The 26253-nt window shown below is 38.5% G+C and overlaps 1 protein-coding gene across 2 annotated transcripts in view; it reads left to right on the forward strand.

The window, feature by feature from the left end:
• bckdhb (branched chain keto acid dehydrogenase E1 subunit beta) overlaps positions 1-26253 on the forward strand; it is an 80838-nt gene that overhangs the window by 47372 nt on the left and 7213 nt on the right. Inside the window, exons 9-11 of one of the 2 annotated variants that reach the window (XM_004086627.3) lie at positions 4651-4737; positions 12931-13077; positions 16953-17395. In XM_004086627.3, coding sequence (XP_004086675.1) covers positions 4651-4737; positions 12931-13071 — 228 coding nt within the window. In that variant the 3' untranslated portion in view covers positions 13072-13077; positions 16953-17395. Of the gene's footprint in view, positions 1-4650; positions 4738-12930; positions 13078-16952; positions 17396-26253 lie in introns of those variants that run through there. The other variant, XM_023963898.1, reaches the window with a different exon arrangement.

Here is a 26253-nt window from a genome sequence, read left to right on the forward strand (position 1 = left end):
ATTCTTATGATGGCATTTGATTAGTAACACCAGTAACTGGTTTGCCTCTCTGTCACCACACAAGTGAAAAGACGACACCATACTTCATTCTGCTACAAGACCTGTTTCACATGATTCTTAATGAATTTTGACATAGGCAATGTCTTTCCGTCATTTCATCTTGCTAAGCGATGGAACACTAACTTCTACTGTTGTTTTTATGGACTGAATTTCACTTTCTAAAGCAGAAAACTTTTTTTTGTATGTAGAGGTTTTCTTTTTTTAAATTTTTTTTTTGTGAAAATCGAATTTAATAGTAGTATATCACTTATCTCGAGAAGTTGAATATTGTAATTGCTTACAAAAGTTTAAAAGAACTTTAAAAGTAGCCTGATTGGACAAAAAAAAGTGGCTTAGACACCAAAAATATGTTTTAACTTGCCTGTTATTCTATGATATGTAACATGTGAAGACTTGAGCTTTTGAAAGGCTTTATATCATCCCAGTTTGTGTATGTGACTTTACACTAGTGGTGGCACATTGCCAGTAATGAACTTAGCCTCTGAGGCCATGCCAGGTTATTGCATACCAGTTTCCAAGAGGTGAAGTCACAAAAGAATGAAGGCTACAGTAAAAAAGATGGACATTGTGAAAACAGGAGGAAAAAGAGTGATGCACAGAGTTATGCATTGAAGTACGGTACCTTGACAAAAAAATGGGTTGCGAAGATAAAAACAACGTATGTAGAACCCTGAAAAAAGCAGAGACAGATCTAAGCACCAAAAGCTTTTGACGAGCTTGCGCTGCTCATTATCTAAAGGTGTGTTTGGGAACTGCTGTAAACGTGACATTTTGACTGCAGCCAGTGAAGCAATTCGGGATCAAATAACAGCCCTCCAGTACATTGTATAGTAAAGATGTAGCCAATACTGTTGTTTCTCAGCCTGACTGCCATCAGTCACCACCAACTAGCAGCTCTTAATTGGATCTGGAGTTAGTTCAAGACCAGCAACTTGCACATGTCTTAATAAATATAGCAAACAATACACAACTAACAACTTGGTCGTTTTTACTTATTTTGTTGTTTCTAAAAGACATGGAAAATTATGTGCCATATTCCCACCTTTTAAGTTTGCAATATCCTTCAACCATTAAAATAACACAAGTCTACCAGGGATCCAAATAGGGGCTTTTATTAGAAGCTTAATTTTTTTCCTGCAATTTTGGGTCAAATGACAAAATATCCTAATGAAAAATTCTACTAATTTGCTTTTGGTAAATTTATTGGGGAAATACTTGATATGGTAAAGTAATTTGTGGAAGTTTGCAGTAGTTAACAGATCATTCACATGTACGTTGTGCAACTTTAACACACTGGAATAAAAAATCCCCTGCCAACATGTCTTCTTAAGCCTATACTGAAAAAGATTCAAAAGATGATTATTGTTCCTTCACTCGCTAAATCCATATAATCTTTTACTTGGATGCCGCTAACATATCATCTTCTTGCATATTCTAGTGTGCTTCTTCAGCTTTCCCATCCATATTACCATTATTGGCTTTGTCCCTGGTTTGAATGTCAGCCTTTTTTTGTTTTATTTTACATGACAAGCGGCTGTCATATGCATTAAAAGAATTGGTCACTTGACAACAAAACACGGGATTAAACCATTAAAACAAGCCTGTGTTTTTTGGAAGCCTCTCCACCAGCCGGATGCATCTAAGTTAAAGACTGCTGCCATAATTACTGGTTGAATTTGGAAAGCTGTCACAGTCTGCTGATGGTGCCAGAAACAGTATTCTGTTTGGGTCTTTATTTCTCTTGTAGTTGTGTTTGAAACTTAACAGGTGAGGTAAGCATTGGTTGTATAGGTGAGGTTTGGGTTTGAATTTACAGCAGGCACGTTATGACACAGAAATTAATTTGATTTAAATTAGAATCTTATGAGTTTATTATTGTTTTTTAAACCAATTAGTTAAATAAAACATGACAAATCTTCATTCTAGACAAGGCATGACCTGACAAGCCAGAGCAAACTCAACACTACCATCAAGTAGAAACTACCCAGTTTAGATGCAAATGGAGTAAAATCAAAAAAAGTGCTGTTTTACCTACTGTACCCAATACTACTTTCAACTTTGTTGTAGCTTAAAGTTGGTACCAGGTTTTGCACAGCTCCTCTGTATTTAGTTTCTGGTTCCTTTGTGTTCAAGCATGTGAAGAATGCATTCCGAACATGTCAGTGATGGGTGCCTCATCACGGAAAGCTCCAGCTTGGAAATCTGGGCATGGCTGGAGTCGCAGTATAAATTGGATGCTAACAGCTTTTGTGCACATGTTTGTGTAAGATGAAGAATGGGTTCAACTTGGGAGCTAGACTGAAGGATTCTTTCCTCTGTTTATTTATCCGACCTGTGTAAGTCATCCTTCTGAGGCAAACCTAACAGCAACATGTCATATCGAGACATCGCCCATCTCTCAACTCCCCGCTTGATTCCTCTTCGCTTTGCGGATTGCCAACTATTGTTATTGTCTCCAAGTGTTGTTATTAACTTCTACATTCCTGAAGATAGTGTCACATAATCAGTGAATTTGGATGAACCTTGTCACCCCATATGCTGTTGATTTGGTAAATATGTTGCCTCAGAATTGACCCAGGCAGCATATTTAGTTTTACTACTCCAGCGTTGCATTAAGGACTCTATGAATGCTTCTAAATGGACTGTGACAACAGTACAGTGTTTACAGTGTGCGCCGAGGCATGTTGCCATTAGTGACCCTTTGCTGACTCATTTGGTAGTGAGTGATAGTGGCAGTTAGTTTGACAGCCAAAGCTGTGACCTCAGCAATGTAAACATGTGCCTGTTAACATGAGGATGAAGCCTTTAAATACCACTGTCCAGACCTCATGTTTGTGTGTGGATGTCAGGCCTAATTTACCAAACCATATGTGATGCCTATTTTCATTACGGAGACAGTTTGGATTGGTTTGTGGCTTTGAGGGATGGCGTTAAGTATGACATGTTTACCTAGCCAGGTCTAACCTATGTAGACTCGTTGCAGCCTATAGTGTGATTGTTGTAAGACTCCTTTGTGTGTGGCCTGCATGTGCAGTAATTGAAAATGATAATACATTTTCTTTAGCATGTCAGTCGTCCATAGCACATTCTTTTAAGTTCAAATAGATATTTGGGATTTTACACCAATGCAGACAACAGCAGTATTAATGATATTACTGTTAGAAGTGATGTATCAAAAATGTTTGACCAGTTTATTCATGGAAAAAAACTTAGTTGCAATTAAAAAAAAACTAACAAAACATAAGCGGAAAAGGAAAGAAAGTTTGCTGAAGTAGCAAAGAACAGACGTAGCTTTGGTCTAGACCAGGGGTCGGCAACCTGTACCTCTCAAAGAGCCATTTGGATCAGTTTACCACAGAAATGAAAGTATATCTCAAAAGTTCAATTGGCGATACTTGTATTGAGTCAAAATGCAGTCAGGATATTTATTTAATTATTTGTTTTAATTATTTATGAGCGTTATGTTTCCTTTGATGTTTTGTCCATTTTCCACAACCTTGAATAGAATTTTCCATCTGTCAAACAACCCAGAGTTAAATTATATTAATTTTATAGATATGAACTATTTTTTGTTTGGAAGCAGCTTTTAGTTTGTTGCGGGTCTGGAATCATAAGCGGTGAGTCTAAACCCCGCCCCCGCCTCTCTACCTGTTCACAACTCCGCAGCTCGAAGTTGTTCTCCCCCGTGTGCAACACCCCCCCCCCCCCCACACACACACACACACCTCCAGCGTGTTCTATACAGACAGCGCAACATACGGTCATCATAGCAGACAGTTGACAGGATAGTAGGGGCGTCTTGACGCAAATTTAATTAATTTTACGTGGAAATGGGTGGTTTTAGTCTAGGAAAAAAAAAAAGGCTTTTTTGGGGGCGTTCATGTGTCCCCTACAAGATTACCACTGACTGTTTTTTTAGAAGAACTTCCCATGACATCCCATAACAGACTCTGGTCGGCGTTCACAGCTGCAGACACGCCCCCTCCGCGCGTTCACTCTGCTCTCTTTCTCCTGCCCGCTCGAAGCTGAGTACAGAGCTTTGTAGCACTCCATGGCTGACTTGTATTTGTGAGGATGAATAATTTACATGAATAAACTGTAAATAAATCTATTATGTAAAAGTGAGCACAATGTATAAAAACAGAATTGAGACCAGTGGGTTTTAGAAAAAAATCTGAAATGCATAATTTTATATTTGTTGAAAGCTCGTCATCCCTGTCAGTTCCAAAATGTGAACGAACTTGAAGCTAATTGTAGTGCTAAACCTAAGGTTCTTAGAGTTTCTTTAAAAATCCCAATTAATGATGTATATTAAAAAATTTTAGGTTTTCAGTCCTATTCAATTGTAATTGATCAAACTTTTATTCCCTTGCCTTCTAAAATCTTTTTGTTTGCTGTAATGATTTTTTTCTTTTTTGCTTTGTCATTTAGTGAGCCATAGGTGTAATGGTGATGACATTGTTGTAATCATAGAGGATGTAGTGGGAATATTAAATACTGTACATTTCGGATAAAATGTTTGTGGGGTCTAAAAGAACTACTTGGCTGGATGTCGACAGATCTGTGACCTCTTGTCTGTTTTTTTTGCAGTCTGTGGTAAAAACTGGACGATTGCTCGTCAGCCATGAAGCGCCAGTGACGGGAGGATTTGCAGCTGAAATCAGCTCTACAGTACAGGTGAGTAATTTGTTTGGATTTCTGTGTATAGTGGAGTGACAGCATTAGCAATATTATTTATTCAATAATGGGGCATTCATACCAATTACTGTTTTTGTTTTTGAAACCCCATTGCTGAATGTTGCATCAGTTTAATAAACTGAACAAACTATAAAGTAGGGGTGTGTATTGGCAAGATTTTGGCGACACGATATATCCCGATACCCATGATACGTATCGGGAAATTATAGTGAAATAAATGAATGTGCCTTAACCATGAAAGTTCTAAAAGTATGACTAAGGAAATTGAGTGCTGTTCATTTTCAACATTGCTTAAGTAGCTTCTCCAGTACTTTTAAACGGTGTAGGAGCTTGAATGGTGGATCAAAGATAAAAGAGGGGGGGGGGGGGGGGGGGGGGGCACAAATTATTTCCAAAAACAATAAAGTTTGATAAGGCAACATGTTTTGGTGAAGGAGGGCGCTTTAATGTGGCTAGAATACTTTATTTACATGTCTGTCTGCACTGCAGCGCTGCATCTTCATTTTCTTACACGCTGAAGTAAATGCGTATTTCACTGCTCATTGCCACGACGTTGGCCTTTTTTTCATCAGGTCACTGAACTAGAATCTATTGCTGTGAGGTTCTGCAGAACTTTGGCCCGCTATGCCGATAGCATTTTGGCTGATGCTCCGTGCATTAGCCACTGTACTGCTTCACTCGTTCTTATCCGAGCAATTCGTGTTTTATGATACTGGCAGCAACATGGCACAGTTTTAGTTTGGTACCCATTCTAAGTAAACACTAAGTAGTGCATGCCTCGTAACAACAAAACAAGCTGCTTCTCGCTAAGATCTTGTAGTTGTTTTGTGCTGTGTCGAGCTGCTCAAAGAGGCTCAGTGTGCGGTGCTGCCAACTTGCGGCCGGGTGTTTAAGTGGAAAGCCTGAGTCAGACGCTGAAGGACACTCATAAATAATAATAATTAATGAAATATTGTGCTGACAGCATTTTAAATCAATACAAACATCACCAAATAAAATATCGGGAAATATCAGCAAATCGTTTTTTTTCCTAAACCCCTACTATAAAGCGTCCTCTTATCAGAAGGGAGAACAGTGTGGGTTAACAAGAGGATGACCCATTCTGATTGGCCAAGAGCAGTGTCACGTTTCATAGTGGTCTATCGGAATCAGCATTGTTTGTCACAAGCCACAAGCTTGAGTGACAGGTGGAAAAAGCTGCAGAAATGGCAAATTAGGGGGAGGTCAATTTAAGGTTTTCTTGGTGAAGATATAAGAACTTCTTCAAAAGATTTTGTTGACTTCCAGAAAATAAGGACAGATGCCTACCAGACCAGTTTCTGATATTTTAAGTTTGATTTAAGTTGGGTTACAGAGTTAAATGCTATTAGTTTTCTTTTGTTGTGAACAGAATACTTACTTTGTAATACATGTTGAAGGTTATATACAAGTACATTTCTACTTTACTTAATTTAATTGAAAAACTGATCAGAAAAATCTCAATTTTGACATATAGTAGCTATTTTTTTGTACAGTAATGCAAAAAGTTATTTTTCCTATACTAGCAGCTTCTACTATAGAGTAATTTAGTTACAAACACAGTTACTTTTTGGATCAAGTAATAAACAATTATAAACAATTCCTTTTTAAAGTAACATTTTCAGTACTTCCCCTAACTGTGTTTGTGTGGGTGGGTAATTTTATTCGGCTTTTCCTGTCTGGAGTGGGTGGTGGACTTCGAAGCCACCATGCTTGTTAGTTTGCTGCGGTTCAGTCAATAAAAGGTTCAGTTTTGCAATAAAGCTGAAATAACCTTAATTTAATGCCCCAAAGGAGTGGCTTTCAAGTTGTAAAGCCTGCTCTATTTGCTCTGGTTAGGTAGAGTTAAGGAAACGTACAAAGCAGTGTTGGACAGATTTTGTCTAATGCCGTGTGCATTGCAAATACAGTGGTCCCTCACTATGTCATGGTTCACTATACCACGATTCACTATATATGATATAGTGGACCAGGATATAGTGAGGCGGCCGTGGTGCAGTGTTAGGGCGGTCGACCTCTAATCAGAATTGCAGTTTGATTCCCGCCTTGCCCGCCCATGTGTTGGAGTGTCCTTGGGCAAGACACTGAACCCCACCTTGCCTCAGGTGGAAGGTTGGCAGCAGTGGAGCCGCCACCAGTGTGTGAATCTGTGTGTGAATGTGTGAGTAAGACTTTGAATGTAAAGCGCTTTGGGCTTTAGAGCAGTGCTTCTCAATTATTTTTTGCAAGGCCCCCCCTAGGAGAAAGAAAAAGTTCCACCTCGCAGCCTGAGCCCACTATCCCTCCCCTTTCCTTCTGTGTGACATGAGACAGGAGCAGCTGCAGGGACGGTAATTCACAGTTTCAGGCCTCCCTTTTCTTTTATTCCCTTTCTCTTGTACCCTTATCCCCCATCTCTAACATCTCACTCATCTTCTCTCTTCTTCTTTTCCGTCCGGATCAACCAAAAAAGGGAATACAAACATAATGAATATAAATAATGTTTTGCCTCAAGCACAAAAGGGGATATACAAATATACACCTTGCGTGTCAGAAGATTCATAACTCCCTTTTTTAACTGTATAATCTGTCCAACCCAAGAAGCCTTTAGCTCATATCTGTTTGCACAGTGGTTGGACAGGACAAGTTATAAAAAAAAAGTCTAGACTGCACAAAATTGTGTTGTCGGCTTCATACTTCATACTACTTGTGATTAAATTCTTTCCCCTTGCCTATGATATATCCGTGTCCATAAATCTGACTGTAAAAATTCTTTAGAACTGTACAGCAGAGATGGATAAGAACAAGAAATCAAATTAACAGGATTCCACAGAGTTAACAGAGTTCCACGTTAATATCTGCATGCTTATGTTTTAATGCCGAATATTATTAAAGGCAGAATTCTGTCTACAGAAGAATAATATAGGTCTTGAGATTGAAGACATTTAGTTATCAAACCATTTAAAATGAATATTTTATTAATGGAATGAACACTAGAATCTAATATTAAATAATATACAATGCAACATTCACCATCCTCAGGTAGTCCTGTATATTCGCTCCAGGTAAGGAAATATCAGCCTTTTATGGTTTAAAAAACAAACAAACAAACTACAACTGTTTCTGTAATTGAAGAACCAGAGACATACCAACACAGTGTGACTTTCTTGTTGTATTTATTTATTTTTGTTATTTTTTTCAAATAATGAAGGAAAAACGAAAAAGGGATAGAGCTTAAATAGAACTTGGATGCATGGACCTCCTGGAGGGAAAACCTGTTTGAATTAAATAACTTATCTCCTAACAAGAATGAGTTTATCTTTCTTCAAAAGTCAACGGCCTGGAAATGAATTGGAATAATTGAATTTTCTTGCAATGGCTCTCTAATAAAATGCAGGTTTTTGAGCAACTAAATTTTTATTTAGATCTTCTATGTTGCCCAAGAAAACATTGACATATAGGCGGGCAAGGCAGGGAACTAACTCTGATCTTCTGATCATAGGTCGACCTCTTTACCTCTGCACGTCTATCCATATATTATGATGAACAAATAACTATATGTGGCACAAAAGACTATTTCTCACGAGCTTGTTAAACCAAATAAAACACTGTTTTTTTTTTTTTTGGTGTGCTCTGTACTTAAAAAGCACATGAAAGCATCATAAACATCTTACAAGTGCCAACCGTTTGATAAAGATCAAGGGCATCTTCTATAATGCTCTCCAATGAGCTAAACGATATTACAGATAAGGGTTTAATAATAACTTAGAGAAAGGTTTTTGTAATGGCAAATACAACAAAGGCTATGATGAATAATGTGCTTACTTTGCAAAATATGGCATAAAACTATAAACATAAACAAATACATAAAAAGTCTAAAAAGTCTTCAGTCGTCATTCTTTTGTGAAGCCTGGCAGGTGAGACTTCTAAAATCTCTATAGCAGTGATGGTATGTTATGATAAATGCAATACAAGTACCGTTATACAAATTTAGATAAAACCAACTACACCAAATTATTTAAGACTAAATAAGGTTGATGAATTGGAGATATCATCTAAAACTTTGGTGCGATTAACTGGTTTTCTTCAAGACACCGTGGCAGACTCTGACAATAGCTTTATTTTCCACATAAAAAGACTTTTATTAGTCATGACCAAATATCATTGATATAATTTCGATCTCTGTGATTTATCTAAAAATTAAGGCTGAGGCACAACCTTTGAAGAAAAACAGGGTCTAGGTGTGATTTTGATTTATTTTTGTTATGGTAGGTATGTGGTGTAGATGGCACTTAATTCAGAGGCAAATAATGGTTTTAAGACAAACTGTTCCTTTATTACCTGGACTGTGAAGCCTAGTTATAATTAAAGAAAGCATTCTTAAGTCTTTTGAAAAGATACAAATAAAAAAACAAATAAATAAATAAAAACAGGAATATGCTTTAAATCAAATTGTAAATGAGTTACTCAAATTCAGCAATAACTAAGATTTTGTTTCAGAAATCAAAGGTTATGATTATTCACAAAAGCAATACAATGCTTTTATGTTTTATTTTTTTTCTGTTGATCTTGAGCAGTAGAGGAGGCAACTCTGAGATATTTCATGTCACTCAGAATCACAACCTCAAAATCTATCTCTGCATGCAGACATCCAGCCAGACAGTCTCACCAAGTTTGCTCTTTAGGCTGGATCAAATCTGTAATCTCCTCTAAATTTACTAGAAGTGGGAGGAAAGTACAGTATTCCGTCTGCCACCACAACTGGACAGTGGAAGGCCACACAACTCAAATTTCAGTCTAATCGTTGTTTAGTTTGAGGACATGCATCATTATATTTATCATACTTAAATGTCAGCATAAAAATCTTTTAACATGGTAATTGTGAAAGGTTTTGTCCAACAGTAGCAAAGACTTTAAAAATACAACCCAGCGGGGGCATGAGATCACACCAATGATAATGCATCTCCAGTGTCACACACACAAAAATAAAAAAGAGAGATCGTCAAAACCACCCGCAGATTGGGGGTTGCAAGTGAGACAGGAGTGGGAAAGTGCCAATATCACATTCTGTAACCGTTCAAGCCAAACCGCCTGGATCTCAACTGAAAAACAGGCTCAAACTAGTCCTAAGCTCACAACATGTTTCCAGAGATTTCCAGATATAAGGACGCTCGTAACGTATACGTAGTGGTGTGAAGCCTGGGGGTGAGAGGTTGGCGGGAAAGCAAATATCTGTGACAGGTTTCTTCTGGAATGCCATAGCAATTTATTCTATGGTTTTGTGATCAGAGGGTCGTGGTCTCAAGTTTCCACACTATAAAGCTGCCTATGCAAGGTCTTTAGTAACGTCTCCTCCAGGGGGACTATTTCATGACTGACCTCTGGGCTCCGACCTCATAACAAGCTGGGATATGTGGAAAAGCCACATGTCCAGATGGCCTGAAAGCTGGTGTCCTAAAGGACAGTCCTGCACAGCTTGAAAATGTTATCATGAGGCTTTTACAGAACCTTTCTACCATTAAGTGTATCCTCAGATTAAAAGTTCTCTGTGATGTGGGCTGTACCAAAAGAGCTGGTACAAACAAATCTGATTGTTTTTTATCACTCAATATAACGCTCAATCTGTGTAAAACTCTAAAAAATGGCACATTTTTTCATTCTAACAACAACAGTGATCAGTTTCATTCAGCTGCTTCAGTGTGGTCACGAAAAGCACAGAAGAATTGATACCATGCTGATCCGTAGAGATTCGGTGTAAAGGGAGCTTTGACTGCCTGTAGAAACTGCTGAGGTTTTATTTAAATTTGGTTGCTGATGTTACCTTACTACTCATGTTGTTAGAAATGTTGCCAAAGCGATCTCCACTTAGATTTGGCATAGATGCCCACAGAGCAACTGATCAACAGGAATCTGATTTTATTTCTTTAATTTGTATTAGACTTAAAGTCTAAACTAATCTGGGCAATTTGTCTATGCATGTATGTGGAAAGGAGGTTTTCTCCTTAATGGCAGGTATAACACAATGTAGGAGCAGATCCTTTTGTGCAAATGTTGCATTATTTTTAAGATGGGAAGGAAATTTCAAACACTACATTGCAGTGTTAGAGAGATTCAATCCAGACCCAACCCTCTACATTTATCCAAAGGGGCTGGCACACAAATGCACTAAGTTGGGCATCCTTGTGATTGCATTATGTTTGGAGATCTACACTGAATTATATTTACTTGTCAAAAACTACATAGCCACTGCAGTCACAGTTAAATCCAATTATTTTGTACTTTAAAAGAAACCCTGGTATATAAATATTGGTGCTTGAAGGGAGTTTAGAGGATCCCCTGATGAGAAAGACATGTTGTGGGGCTACCACTTTTGTTTACAGCAAGGCAAAATGCTAAAGGCTACAAGCTGTTTCTCATTAAGAGAAGCCCTACAGACAATCAGCAGTCTAATTACATAGGTATTTACAAGAAATACCTATCAAGAAATTAATGAGATAGTCTTTATCTTCTGAAAAGAACTGGACAACAGTTAAGAGGGCAGTCTTTGAACCAAGGACCATCGGGTTGTTAGGTTCTTTTATTTTAGATGATGAAAAGTGTAACCGATTAGAGTTGGAAAATGTAAGCAATTCATAAACTCCACAAGAAACTCAAAAAGGACCCAAGTAAATGACTTTAAACCTAATTTTAACCCATATTCTTAGGATTGCTCGATATGCTGTCGGAAGCAGATCATGTAAATTATTCTCATAGCAAAGGTTATTCTGATGTTTGGGTTTGATAAGAGCTTTTCATTTATTCCTTGAAAAAACAACAGCAGAGTGTAGACTTTCCAAAACTTCTTAAATAGCAGTAGATTTATTTATTTTGTCCTGTCTGCCTTGTACAGATACGATTAAAAGTTGGGTGCAGTTTTACTCACATTGTTATTTGGTCTGACTCAGCGTTGGTGCCTCTGTGGTCAAAAAAGGAAACAAGTGGTTCAGATTTAGTTCCTAACTCTAAACTAGCATTTACATTGGGCAAAAAAAGTATTTGTCAGTCACAGATTTGCAAGTTGGCCTGTCTACAAAAAAGAAAGAGGTCTATAATGCTCATTGTATGTAAACTTCTACTGTGAAAGATAAAATTAAAAAAAAAAAAGGATTCCAGGAAATTAGGGCTGGGTTGATCAAATCAATAATCGATCTGAATTGATCCAAGGCTAAAAAGATCAATAATTGTTCATAAAAAGAGATCAATCTTTTATGCCTTTCCTTTTCCGGTGACCTAACGCTATTCTCGTGAGATTTGGCGAGATCAAGTCTTAAAACAATCATGTTGTACAACGGTAAAACTGCTAGAAACTTTACAAAATACAATCAGAAGGTTAATGGAACATTACTAATATACTCTGATACATCTACAGTGGAATTTTAACAATAACAGCAGTTGACCCGAAATCCGATAGCTCGATGCTAATGTATAATGGGCACCATTGGCTCAGGTGGGTGAGCAGGCCGTCAACTTTCATTGTGTCCTTAGGCAAGACACGCCCCCTCCCCGCCTCCAGTGTGGCTGCACTGGTGTGTAAATACGGATGAATATCCTGATGATGGTCAGAAGGGCCATAGGCGCGAACGGCCAGCCACACCTCTGTCAGTCTGTCCCGGGGAAGCTGTGGCTCCATCAGTATTTATCATCACCAAGCATGAATGAGGAGTGAATGAATAATTGACACACTGTAAGCGCTTTGAGCGTCTGGAAAAGCGCAGATAAATCCAATCCAGTATTATTAATATTTTAATTAAATTTCCCATACGACGGCTAATGCTAACAGCCAGCCGTACAGGAAATCACAGTGTATGAATTTTAAAGAATCTATTCTTAAAGTGATTTGTAATGTAACCCTTGTTGTCAATGCAATAGATCAATGGTTTTCCGTAATTCTCATCAGGGATGGAATTCTTGATTGTTTGTAGGAACTTAAATATTTTTTTTTGTTGCACCAATACACAAAAAAAATCTCTACAATGATTCAATGTGATTTCCTGGATTCTTGTTTTTTTACATTCTGTCTCACATAGTGTTTCTGCGATAAGCATAACTGACCAAACTCATCTATTTAAATGGTACATTATATATAATAATGTATAACATATAATGATGTTCATTGTTTTTTTCCTGTCTCCTTAGGAGGAGTGCTTCCTCAACCTGGAGGCTCCCATAAGTCGAGTGTGTGGTTACGACACCCCTTTCCCTCACATCTTTGAACCCTTCTACATCCCAGACAAGTGGAAGTGCTTTGAAGCAATCAAGAGGATGATTAACTACTGAAGCCCTGTAAGAGAAAACAGATGCAGTTCAGTTTGTTTTGAATACATTTAGGAGTGAATTATGTTTCCACTTTGAATTTGTGTGCTTAAAGCTAGCTAAAATAGATCTTTATTCCTTTATTATTGATTTCAATAAAAAAGTAACTGAACTGCAGTAAGAGAGACAACGTTTAATTACAAGTTTGTTTTATGTTTTTTTTCCTCATTTTTTGCAATAATAAATCTTTAAAAATTAAAAATGTATAGTAAACTATGTAAACTAATTTGTAATGGTTATCAAACTTGGGTATTAAAGTGACTGACTTTTAAGTACACATTAAATACATTTTACGAAACAACAACAAAATTTGTTTAAAAACAAAACAGAAAATACATTTTAAATGTAAATTTAAAGTTTTTAAACCCAAGTAAAAGGAAAAGCTTCAATAAATTGAAATAACTTAAGATGAGAAGACCTTATCAAAAGTGAAATAAAATAAACTAATTTTATATGTGTATTATATTTACTATGTACATCCAATGTGTTTTTTTTATTTATAAAATACTATAGTATTTAGGGTAATATGGATGAAAGATAATAGTGAGTTATCATCTTAAGATTTTTAAAGCTTAAAAATTGTTTTCATAAATAAAAGACTAGGATTTAGTTAGTGCTCATTGATTAGATGGCAAATCTCAAGTGGACATCTTACCTTTGCAAAAAGGACTATTCTAGACTAAAATCATCGGATGACACGTCAGTTTATTTGATACATGTTGTAGCATCACAAATGGTAATATTTGTTCTTTTAGAGTCACTCCTCCTTGATACATGGCTTTTTTTCTGTAGTTGTCTTTCTGAGTTCTGTTCATTGACCGTATTAGAGAACTGGACGCGAGTGTGAAGTCACCCACAGAAAATGCCTTACTTCTGGCTCCAGCGAAACAAAGTCAATTCCACAATACGGACACTGCCATGTGGAGAGGGAACACTCAGTCCAGTTCCCTAATGGAGTCATTGCTTCTGTTTCTATTTTCCTTTTTTTCTTTGATTAAAACAGGCATCTTTTTAATGTTGTCAAATCATTAATGTTAAACTTCCTTTGTTGTCTGAGACAACTAAACATTTAGCCGTTTTAACAGTAATGTATTTATCGAACAGGAGCTTCTGTGATGTGTTGAAGAACTGTGTACAGCCATTGTAAGCTGGCACCTTCTTCTGGTCAGACTGTGATCTAGGACTAAATCCTGTTCCACAACCAGCATTTGTCACAAGTCACAGATCTTTGTTGTGTTGGTCTCACTTGCACAATCAGCACATACAATTTGATTTCAATGCTAAATGAATTTTAGATCAGCACTGCAGGTAGACTATTTCATAATTTACACTTCTATAGTCTGATGAACTCACTCTTAATCCTCTCCTCTCACAAAGAGCTACTGTTGGATTAGTGTTGGTCTTATGTAATAACTCTTAAACACCGGAGCTGTCACTGGCAACAGCAAAATAACACGTCCTCTTTGAACTACCACAAGTTTTCAACCTTTTGCATTGACGTTCCTTGAACCATTGTAACATTTCAACCCTTGACGCAATTTACGTAATTCCAACTGAGTCTGAAGCTGAAAAAACAGCTTTGCACTGACATGCAACACTTTAGTAGTGAAGTGTTTACTCAATCAACGTAAATCAGGTGATTCTGACATGGAGAAAAACACCTTTTCACAGACGTGCAACACTTGACGCCATGCAACACTTCTGTTGACGCCAGAATCTGTTGGAATTACGTTGATTGCGTCAAGGGTTGAAATGTTACAATGGTTCAAGGAACGTCAATGCAGGAGCTAAAGCTATGGTGTTAAAGAGTTAATAACCTGGTTCAGCTTTGTAGCTTCTAAAGAACATTTGTGTTTGCTCGTATTCAGGACCAAGTCATTGCAATGTTGTTTTGGCATTTAATAAATACACTACGCAATCGAATCGTCCATGTAATGGGCGTTCAACCAGAATCAAATTTTATTTTTAACACAGTGTGGACTTAGGTGAGGTGAACCACTTCAACTCAACAAAAACTCATCTTGTGCTGTTTGTTGAGCGCATCATTATCTTTCTGGTTTTACTGTGTCTTTTTTTTCCTAACTGGTCTACGGTCCAGCTGTGCCAGTGTCAGGCCAAAGCCACTTTATTGTTTTAACCCTAGCTGGTTTCAGTTTGAAGTTAAACCTCCAGCCCAGTATGTTGACAGTACCCAGTGGCTTTTTGCTCCAGCCCTGAATAGAATTGGTGTCTGTTGAAGCATCACGGCTAAAAGACACAAGCAAACTTGATGGGAAATAAAAAACCAGGTGCTTAGCTCAACCCTGAACAAAAACTGGTGCCAGGTTTGTCGGAAAGTGTTTTCGAGATGGTGAACCTTGGTTAAAGCTTAATGACAGACCGTAAAAAAGACGCTGTACCACAGCTTCCCAGGGATCAGAAAAGTGTTCATCGAATCTCCACATTTACTGGTGTGACCCACCTACTGTAAAAATGACAAAAAGAGGACTAGAATGTGATCATGATGTTTTCCACACGTTCTAGTTCAAGAGCATACATTATAAAAGCAGTGCAGCAGTGGGAGGTTGTCTTGGAGGCCTTGTTAGTCCTTGAGGCCAGAGTGTGTGACTGTTTGCATTTGGTTTTCTTCCCTGAACAGTTGTCCATATTGTCCTGTATACAGACTGCATTAATGTCAAAGACTGAAACCTCTCCTCGACAGTGAGGAGGTATTATTGTTGCAGTTTTGTCTATTTTGGAGATCCACTTTGTTTTTTGTGGCCTACCTTTAATGACCTTGCATGAAACTTGGCTTTGAGTTTGCAGATGTTTCTAGGCTCATTTAAAATGAAGCTGCAATCTGGTTTCCTGCTTACAGATGAAGGGTGAACTTTCTGTACAGCAGAAACCAGATCTTCATCAGTCAGAATTATGACTCTGACAGTTTTAGAGCAGACAATAACCAGCCACTGTATCAAAGCTGGCTTTGGGGGTACCAAAAACTCAAGATAAGCAGTCAGAACAACAGAAAAAGAGATTGTCATGGTTTGTTTGCTTCAATTGATTAAACAATTTATTTTTCAAAGCCTGTAATCAAATCAATACTCATCAGCTCCTCTTATGGTCTGTAGAAAATGCATTTTACTTATTTTTTTTTATGCATGACTTCACAGGTGACATTTCCATGAGAGGGAAATGGTTTGTGCATTTAAAAAGACTTAAGTAGCAGTGGAGCTGCAGTTGTTTTAGGCAGAGCAGAGCAGAGCAAACTGTCTGTCTTATCTCCAGTTTATGACGGCAGTGAAAAGCTCGAGTGAAAATGTTGACATGTGCTGCTAATCATTGCAGTGTGTGCAGGGCAGCGAGGAATGCATGGAAGAGCTCTGCAGACAGAGCACCACCTCCAACTTGTGAAAGAGGAGAGGTTTGTCCGGATTCTGCAGCAGCATCTGTTTTGGAGGCATTCACACCTGCATTCAGACCATGCTAACTTGTAATTAGACCACCCGGTGCAGGTCTTTGCAGGGAGTGCATGCTGTGGATGTGCCCACCGAATTGTGTAAACTGATGTTTCACATTTAATACTCTGAGCAGACGTGCCTTTTATTGTCGGCTGAAGTGCTGAATAACAGTCAGAAGGCCAGACTTTTTCCAGACAATTCTTTTTTAATTTTTGCTGTCAGCTTGAATTATAGCATTTTATAAGATTGGCTCAGTTAGAGAAAGAGGCATTTATTAGATACTTCATTGAATCCAACATGTGTCATCAGTCATCATCATTGCTCCATCTCCAGCGAACTTAGCTTTTCCTTATCTGCCATTCACTGCCAAGCTATTCACTCAGTGGGCCATCTCTCCTGTTGCAGAGCCAACTTCTGCTCTTACTGAAGTCCACGCACTCTTCTCTTTTTCCACCTTGATCATCCAGCCAGTGGAGAGCAGCCAGAAAAAGACACTGTTGACCGTCTGATCAGAGAGCAGCATCCAGATGGCCTCCATGCTCTCTGCATCCTCGATATGAAAGACGATCACTGGTTGTGCGAATAAAAGCGCCTTGTTCTTTTGAAATGGAGAAACAACATTATCAACTGTACAAATGGCGTAACTGTTAGTTTTAACACATTTCTCTTGGTAAATGATTCTCCTCCTTTTTGGTTGAATTTGTGACTTTTTACCCATCAGTGCTGTTACTTTTTGAAGGTTTCTAAACTTGTTCACCCTTTATTTAGTTTGACATGACATGGATTTCACTGTACTAATATAAACAGAGGTTTGTAAGGAAATAAAATGAGCACACTTGTTTGAACCACTTGGTTTGGGACTTCAAATTTGTTGTACTTTTACTTTAAGGTTGTGTGGTGTCACTCATTCTGGCAAGACAAGAAGAAATGATCTATACACAACACAATTTCACACAACAGATACAGCTGTTTAGTTTTACTTTGAACCATGTAAAAGTGAAATATCAATCCATTTAAAATCATTTTTAACATTTCTGCCTGCTGTAAAAAAAAGATTCAAAAAGGCTTTTATGGAGTAATGAAAAAATGTAATTAAAATAATTCAATACTTACTGTGCATCCAGCCCCTGACATGCCAGCATTCTGCTTAAATGCACTGGCAGTAGCAAAATGCATTTAGACATGCTCAGTGTGACCCGCTGAAGTTGAAGCTGAGCACCAGAACAGTGAAGAAACTGTGGTTGTTGACACAGGGGAGGAACAAGCAGCGGTTTCATGACATGTAATTAAAAAAACAACAGTTTCTATCATCTATGAGATGCAGTTGCAGAAACTTTTTTTTTTCTTTTCTAAAATTGTCCTGTTCTGGTCAATCTGTGAAAATTGTAACTTTGATTTAATCCAACTGTTGATTTATTAGAGTGGCACCCGGTGGGGTCTCTTGCTGCTCCTCCACCTGTACAGCTGTGTTTGCAAATCAAATCCATTTTTATTTTCATAGCACTTTTCATGTTGTCTGCAGCACTGCCACACACAAAAAACCCTTCAATAAAAGCAAAATATGTACAGAAAAATTCAACAATCTAATACACAAAAGTAAAAACCACGTGAGAATCATAAAAAGAAATGGTATGATCAGCGTCACTCCTGTGTCGTCTTGGCTGAACCAACTGGTTTAAGTTAATACTTGCCTTTGTCTTCTTAAACTAGCGTGACCATTTTTGATGGCTGCAAAAAGATTTATCTCCTTTTTTTTATTTCTCATTTTAATTTTTCAAATGTTGGGCTGAAACAACTTGCGACAAAGCTGGGCTTCTTGCACATAAACAATGTGGTAGAAAAACTGGAACTGGCTGACAGAGTGTCTTAAATCCTTATTCACTTAAAACACATTTTGATGAATGTTGTGAATGCTATGCAGTGTTTGTACAGTTACCATGTACTATAACTACAAATGAACAAAAATGAGGATGCAAAGTTGATCCTATATTTGGTTGGGGTCTTCATTAGTGCAGTGTTTTTCAACCTATTTGGAGCCACGGCACAATTTAACCTTGTCAAAAATCCCGCGGCACACCAGCATTCAAAAAAAAAAGGAGAAACTCATAGTCTGTATCGATCTACAGCCCCTCCGCAATCTCACGTGCATTTTTGTGATAACTGTGGCAGAAAAAGCTGGAAGCTGCAGCTGTTTTTTGTTTTTTTTCTAAAAGATGTAATAAAAGTTAAGTTAGAAGATTTAAAAACTGTTTGATGTGTGTTTGTTGTGGTTTCAAGACGTCAAAGGAAGACTCAATGTGCGCTGAGACGCTGTCACTTTAACCCAATGCATCATGGGAGATGTAGTGCAAATAGCCGATCACAGACAGACTCTCTTCTCTGAGCTTCATTGTTTTGTTCACTTGTTCCACGGTCTGACACCGGATTCTGTGGAAAGCTACACCGCTAAAGACGAGCTTTAGCTGGTATTTTTGTTGGAACTGAGAGACTATGAGCAGAATCAGAACAAGGAAGCGAAGACTTAAACCACTTCTGATTGGTCAGACTGATGACGTGTGATTAAGACTCCAAGAATGATTGGTGGAGACAGTTAAAGGGGCGGGACTTTTCCAAAAACGGCCGGCGCTACGGCTAAATCGCGGTACCGTCATTCTTTTCAAAATTTCTTTAATTTAATCAAATAAACACAAAGAAAAAAAGTATTTAATGATCTTTTATATTACTAACTACTCAGTGTTTTATCAGGGCCTGTTTGGATGAACACAGAGCTGTTTTCCTGGAGATGGGAAATGTTTTTAGATCAGTTAATGAGGGCAATTTCCCACGGCACATCTGACCATCACCCACGGCACACTAGTGTGCCGCAGCACACTGGTTGAAAAACACTGTTGTAGAGGACAAAAATATTCTAATCAATTTTTTTATTTTTATTACAGATCATCTGTTTTGATTTTAAATATTTAAGTGTGTGCATAAAAATTAGCAGCTAGATGAATCCATGGGTGGACCTAACAAATCTTGATAAATATCTTTGGTCTTCGCTTATAGTCCTTCTTAGAGTATAAATGATGTGCATCCTTGGTGATGTCATAGCTCCCTTGCATTTTTTGTGCCAGTTTAAAATCAGATCTTTGTGGAGGAATCCCACTCCTCCCGAAAACGGCACAAATGGCAAAGAAGACTTGAATAATTACATATCAACCAAAATAGCATTTCCCAACATGTGGAATTTTAAATGTGAAATAAAAAGTAAAAAGAAAGCGTTTTCTCTGTGTCACAGTGCTTTTAACCTCAGCGAACAGCTTTTGCTCCATTCTAAAGGCCTGTACACACCGGGACGAATTTCGCGCAGCGATATTCGCCGACGTTTATTGCCTCGTGACTAAACAAAAGGCACCAATGTGAGTGTGCACACCGATGCGAGAAAACGCCACGCGTCAAAGCGCCACTTTTTAAAAAACGCCTCGTGTTCGTTTTTTTGGTTTGACGCGCCGCGTCGAAAACTATACGACCAATGAGAATGGCGCTTTTGCACACGTGTCTGGAGCTTCTGAAGTTACAGTAAAACACAACTTTGGGGGCGCTCAAACACAAACTGCCTTGCTGAACACACATACCAGCGAAGAAGATAGACGCCGAGTAGCGTCTACACTGCCGCGAAGAAATAATGATGGACATTCTAAAATATCCCCGAACCACCATTTCAAACACCAGTTGGAGCTACTGGTGCTTGAAATATTCATGTTTTCTTTGTATGATTCTGAAAAGCACGTAAATACTTGCTCTCTTCTTCTGAGTGAAAAGCGAGTTTAAGAAGCGTGAAGTTGCGCAGCACCACCTTGTGTACAGGAGTATTTCTGTTTACATTAAGCGCCATCTAATGTCAGGGAATGAAATTGCATGTTCGCTCGGCTCATCGTCAGCGAAAATCGCCTGGGTGTGAACACAAAAAACGAGGCGAAAAACGCTGGCGAATAACGCCTGGGGAATATTCGTCCCGGTGTGTACGGGCCTTTAAGCGCTGCACTTTTTTCCTGCTTACAGAAGAATTGTACTGTAACATACAGCAGACTCCAGAACTATGCAGGCAGTTGTCCTATGGGCGAAAATGCAACAGAAAATGTTATATTGTCAATTACAACATAAAACATTTCAACGCAAAGCCTGTCATTTTTTGGTCTTAGATATAAACCAAAAAAAGGTGATAAAACTGCCACCAAAAAAAGGATTTTGATGGCAGAGGGCTGTCTATTCTGGATTTCATCACTAATAGTCCTAAGACGTAAATAGTTGCCTGTTGGAGACGTTCACTACGATATCAGCTTTTCTCCAGGTTGCTTTCATTTATAAAGGCACATTTTTAATGTCTAAACATGCACTTTATTTAGGAAGTCAAATGGGATTTATCGAAAGCCATGCATCATTCCAAGTCACTGAAGCCACATTAATCCTTGTTATGAAGGTTTGTTCAACCAATCTATGCATGTCAAAATGCAGCAAACAGCTGTTGTGTAATTGATTAAATGAAAATCTTCGGACGTTCAAAGTTAAACTGGTGTAACTAATGTTGCTGGAGTGAAAAGCAGCCTCAGATTTCTGTTTGACACAAACCCTCTTATGCACATGACGACACAGGACGGTCCCACAGATGATGATGCTGCCACACTGTTCCTCAAGGGTTTACTAAAACTGCCCTCAACGAATTATGAACATTTGGAAGCTGCTGCTTAAAGTGTGGGTGACATGGCCTATTTTAATAAGCCAAAATATAGTAAATAGTTTCTATTTCATGTTGCGATTGTTTTTAATATTTTTCGAAAAAGAATAAATAGCGAAAAACGCAATATAAACAACGAGGACGGCCGCCGGCTTCACGCATTCCGCCGAATTCGCGCCGCCCTGTTTGTGACGTAACGAAAGGAAGACAAGGAAGATAACATGGCTAGCACCGATAGCGAAGCACAGAGTGATGCTACCGTCTCTATTAGCGATTTATCATCAGATGAACAGAAAGATGAAGAGGAAAGTTGCGGAGATTATCATGATGATGAGTCACTTTTGCAACCGTATCGATTCGAACCCTTTTGCGAAAGTGAGGAGGATATAGCAGAAAGTAGTAGGTCTAGTGATCATGCCGATGACGATAGCCAGCATGAAGATTCGGCTAGACTCCAGTAAGTCTAAAAAATGTATAAAATTAAATTACTCCACTTACCCTAAAATATACTCAAAATGTCCCCTTTTGGCCTAATCTAAACAAAGGTAAACACTGGTTTTCAACCCAATTTACAAAATAAATGTCACAAAATAAAAGTTTCCCAGATGGTACTACTCTTTAGTTAACAAAGTCACTGTATACCATTAACAACTGTGGAACATTAACAGTTTTACCTGTTTGAACCAGTTTGAAACCTTTTCTCGTGCGCGCGCGCGCTCACACACACACAGTTCAGTTTACTCACGGTACCGGCACCTCAAAAGCAAAAGAAAAAAAACGTTGCAGGCCTGTTGCTTCTCTTGCAAAACATTGAGTGCGTTGAAATACTCCAGTTGGATCCAAGGACAACAGAAAACACGACTACTTCGCCTCAATGTGATCCATCGTGATGCACACTAGCTTAGCAGCCTCCGCTCCCGACTCCAGCGCCGTCCTCTCCGACCCAGAAAACGGCTCGCTCGCTTCCAGCTCACCCGCCTTTCCTCGACTCAGAAGCCAAGATCCTCCTCCCAACTCTCCGTTCAAAATTCTTCGTTTGTGTCCCGGTTTTTGTCCCTTCGAAAACGCAGACTTCTCTCCTGCAGATCTGGAGGGAAAAATCCTTCGCCGTCCACCTTCTTGAACTTTCCCCTTTTCAGCAGCGTTTCTTGTTTGGGAATTTTATACACAGATACACTTTCAGTAGATGTATTGCTACATCCAGCTGCCACACAACGACTTGGCATGTTGATGATTAACAGATTTAAACACGAGAGAAACGAAGACTACCTGTTTTGTTTACATGCTGTCCGAAGCGGAACTGCGAAAATCAACGCCTTTCATGACGTCACAGGTCATATCGGGTTCACTTCCAGCCTGCGCTCTAGCGGCAGATCCAAATCTCTGATTCCTTCGAAAGATGTCTATTATTCATATGCTTCGGATTTTTTTCGACGCGAACTATTGGTATCAATAGAATCAGCGTTTAAAGGGCTTTTTTATTTGACAAAGTTGTTCAAAGCATGGCATCCACACTTTAAAAGACTATGTATTGCAGTTTTAGACCATTTCCCCATTTCCTTCCAATGACCTGATGTGGTCAACGTTTGCTGTATCTACTCAGTCTTTGGGTTGCGGTAGAAGAGAATCAACCTGGAAATAAAACATTAACAGTTTAGACATAAGAAGGACCAGGTGGCCTCCTGCCGCGTGGTCTTTGCTTTTATTTGAAGTCTCAAATGCTAAGTGGTGGAAGGTGAGGCCTACTTCAAAGTGACTAAAAAATTAACAGCTTTCCTTGTGACACTAAGTGGGGTTTTTAAAGTTGGACTAATTAAACACAAATGCTTTTAATTTGAACAGAAAAAGGGATTTTGAAATGGCGTGTAGGGTATTTTGAAACCCTAGTTTCCTACAGAATAAAAACAGTTGGATGCATGTATTTATGCTGAAGTCTCGCAAAAAAATCTATTTGGAAAGATCGTGATGGAACTTGAGTGCATCAAGTAAGTTTGAAAATGAACAGAACCCATCTGCCACACATGCACACCCTATCAATATCTGAACTTTCAAAGGCTTAAAGTTTTGTAGGATTGTCTCAAAGCCAATAACTTTCTTTCTGTTTCTGATCATTTTGAAGATGTGGCTGGCTGGCTGTTACAATGTCAGCATGACTCCTTGTTACCTCCAGTTTTGCATCATGTGGGACACAACAGTCAAACCAGAATGCCACTAATCAACTGAAGGCTTTTATCATTTCCCTTCTGCCCTTCATGCATCTGTACAACGTCGTTTTGATCTGTGTGAAAACTGACTTGAACGTTGATGTGCTGTGGCCCCTCCTTTTGGGTGGGGTGGCCAGGATGACCTCTGCTTTGTCAGAAGGCCATAATAGCATCTATGCCTTGACACTGTGTCATTACATACTATATTTAAATGAAACGTCAAAACCAGAGGAGGTAGGTCATGCCGTCAAGCTCTGGGTGGGTAAGGCGCTGCGGTGCGTGTCCCCTCAAACAACCAGACATTACTGGGGGTTGCAGCAGCGCTGTAATGTGGCCTGTTGAGCATTTTAACGGTCTCAGAGGCTTGTTTTACAGCACCATTGCACATTCATGGGATTGCAATCATTGAGTTCCATCTTGCTAGTTGATCGTAATTGGCACAGCTTGAATCCATGTGTCTTGTGGTTAAAATGCTGAATGACAGACATGATTTGTGAAGATTGCCTGTGTAGACCAGATCTGTTTATTTCTGTTCAGACATTGCTAGTTCGCTAGTTCGCCCCTTCTGCATCTTTAGGAAAATATTTTCCAGAGAAAGAAAAACTGGTAGGTTTCTGGTAAATCAAAGGGAGCAGTGTGAGGGGCTGACCAAAGCGACTTCTGTCAATCACATCTGCTTGTTTCTGCTTGAAAGAGAAGATGGATGGAGCTACACCTTAGCCAAAAGAGAGGGACTTTCTTAGAACTAGTTCCTAGTCTACATCATCTTGACGTAGGGGGAACAAATATAGACGATTTACTGGCAAACACTTGATAACTGAGGAACCATAAATGACCCAAGAAAATGTGATTGTTGTTTCTAAATCCTGAAACTAAACCAAAATCTAACACAAATGAGTAGAAGCAGGATTATACTGTACCATCAAGAACAATATGGTAAATTGTTTATTTGTATAAACCACCATACTGACAGAACTAAAATAAAACCTTTTTGGATTTAGTTTGTCATTGTATGTACAATTTTTCACCTTTGACTCAGTTCTTTTTATAGTTACTATACATCTGATGTGACTAAATTAGAATTCACACTACTTCCTTTTAAAGATTAGTGTTTTTAAGTCGACATCCTTTAGAAAACTTGTGCTGCTGTTTTCCATTTCAACATTGCAGCAAAGATCACTGAGTTCGGAAGTTAACCAATCACAGGTAGATCATGCCAGATGGGATGTAGCTGATATTTTATGACTTCCTGATAATGGGGGTGCATGCTTTTGGGGAAACCTTTAGTTCCTAGTTTAGACTGCAGTTAATTAAGTATTATGTCTTAAAGAGGAGAAATGTATCTTTAAAAAAAAACAAAAACCTGTTTGAGTAAACCCATGAAAAACCTCTGAAGCTTAATGCTGAATTGTGCACCATGAACTTCATTTTTGCAAACATATTTCTGCTTTTATCTGATGTGTTTGCTGTTATGGACAAAGTGGTTGGGAAAAAGCCACAGAATGATAATTATTTTATTGACCCAAAATTGGAACATGAATTTTGGATTCATAAAAAGAGTTAACTGAACATGTCATCTCAACAAGAAAGGAGCAAATTACAAGTTTTACACAAACATATATTTAAGTAATTTCAAAAAAATTACTTTAACTAATATAATTACTCAGGGCTCCAGACTAACTTTTTTCACTAGGAGCACAGTGGCCCCCAAATGAAAATTTTAGGGGCACAACCAGAAAATTTAGGGGCGCATACCGTAAATCAACATGCTAACCAAATCTACTAATTTCCACTGTATTATGAATAAATACTTTAATAATAGATGCAGAAATTACAATGTGCTGTTTCAAATTCAGTGTCACATTTTAATCTGCACTTTTGAAGATGCAACAAGAAGGTAAACTGTAAAAGAACGGGCGATGTTCACTGGATATCAGAAGAATCGAAACAGATACCTGAGATCAGAGAGAGGCTCAAAAACTGATGGAAATTTATCTTGGTGACACCAAATAAGTGCAGCCAAGACGCACAATAAAGCGTGTTTGAGATCACCCAGGTGGATGCAACGCTGTTCAGATCATCTGGTGTGTGACATATATTTTTGTTTTTGCTCCAACATTACCTGTCAATCATCACAAAAATATCAGGAGAAAGGGGCGGGAGCAGCAAGGCCCCAACCTACCGAAGGCAGCTGGAAATTTAGTACTGAACTGACTGAAAGCTGCCCTATGACTACAAAACAATGCATTATGGGACGTGTGTCCTGATGGTTTTTGTAGTTGAGTGAGAAATTGAAATAATTTAAAATACCAATTGATTAAAAATAGGCTACATTCATTACAAAACATTCAAATAAATATAAAATATATAATTAAAGCTACAAGTAGCATTTAGCGGGCCCGAGCACGTGCCACCGCCTGGCACGAGCGACCGCCCCGTGAGCAACGCCCTGCTCGAGCCATTCTCGTCGTTTTTTCTTGTCCATTCTGGAGCTCCAAGCTAATGTTAATATGACAGCAGCCTGTGGGGGGGGGGGGGGGGGACTATAATCTGTTGCCTTAAAGGACAAAGACTTTTGCATATAGCATGAAAAAAATTCTTAAATCTAAGCCTCGTTTAGACCTGCTCATTTTCTCATCAAGTAGAAGAAGGTTTTTATCAGATTAAGAAACAAGCAATGATGATAATTGCTATCACTGTCCCTAAGGATGAGAACAATAGAACTCATTCAATTTTCACTACAATGTCTAGATGAGTGTCAGCTATGTCTGATAACTTGGCAATT

This window comes from Oryzias latipes, chromosome 16 (genome assembly GCF_002234675.1).
Source record: "Oryzias latipes chromosome 16, ASM223467v1".
NCBI classification, from domain to species: Eukaryota; Metazoa; Chordata; class Actinopteri; order Beloniformes; family Adrianichthyidae; genus Oryzias; species Oryzias latipes.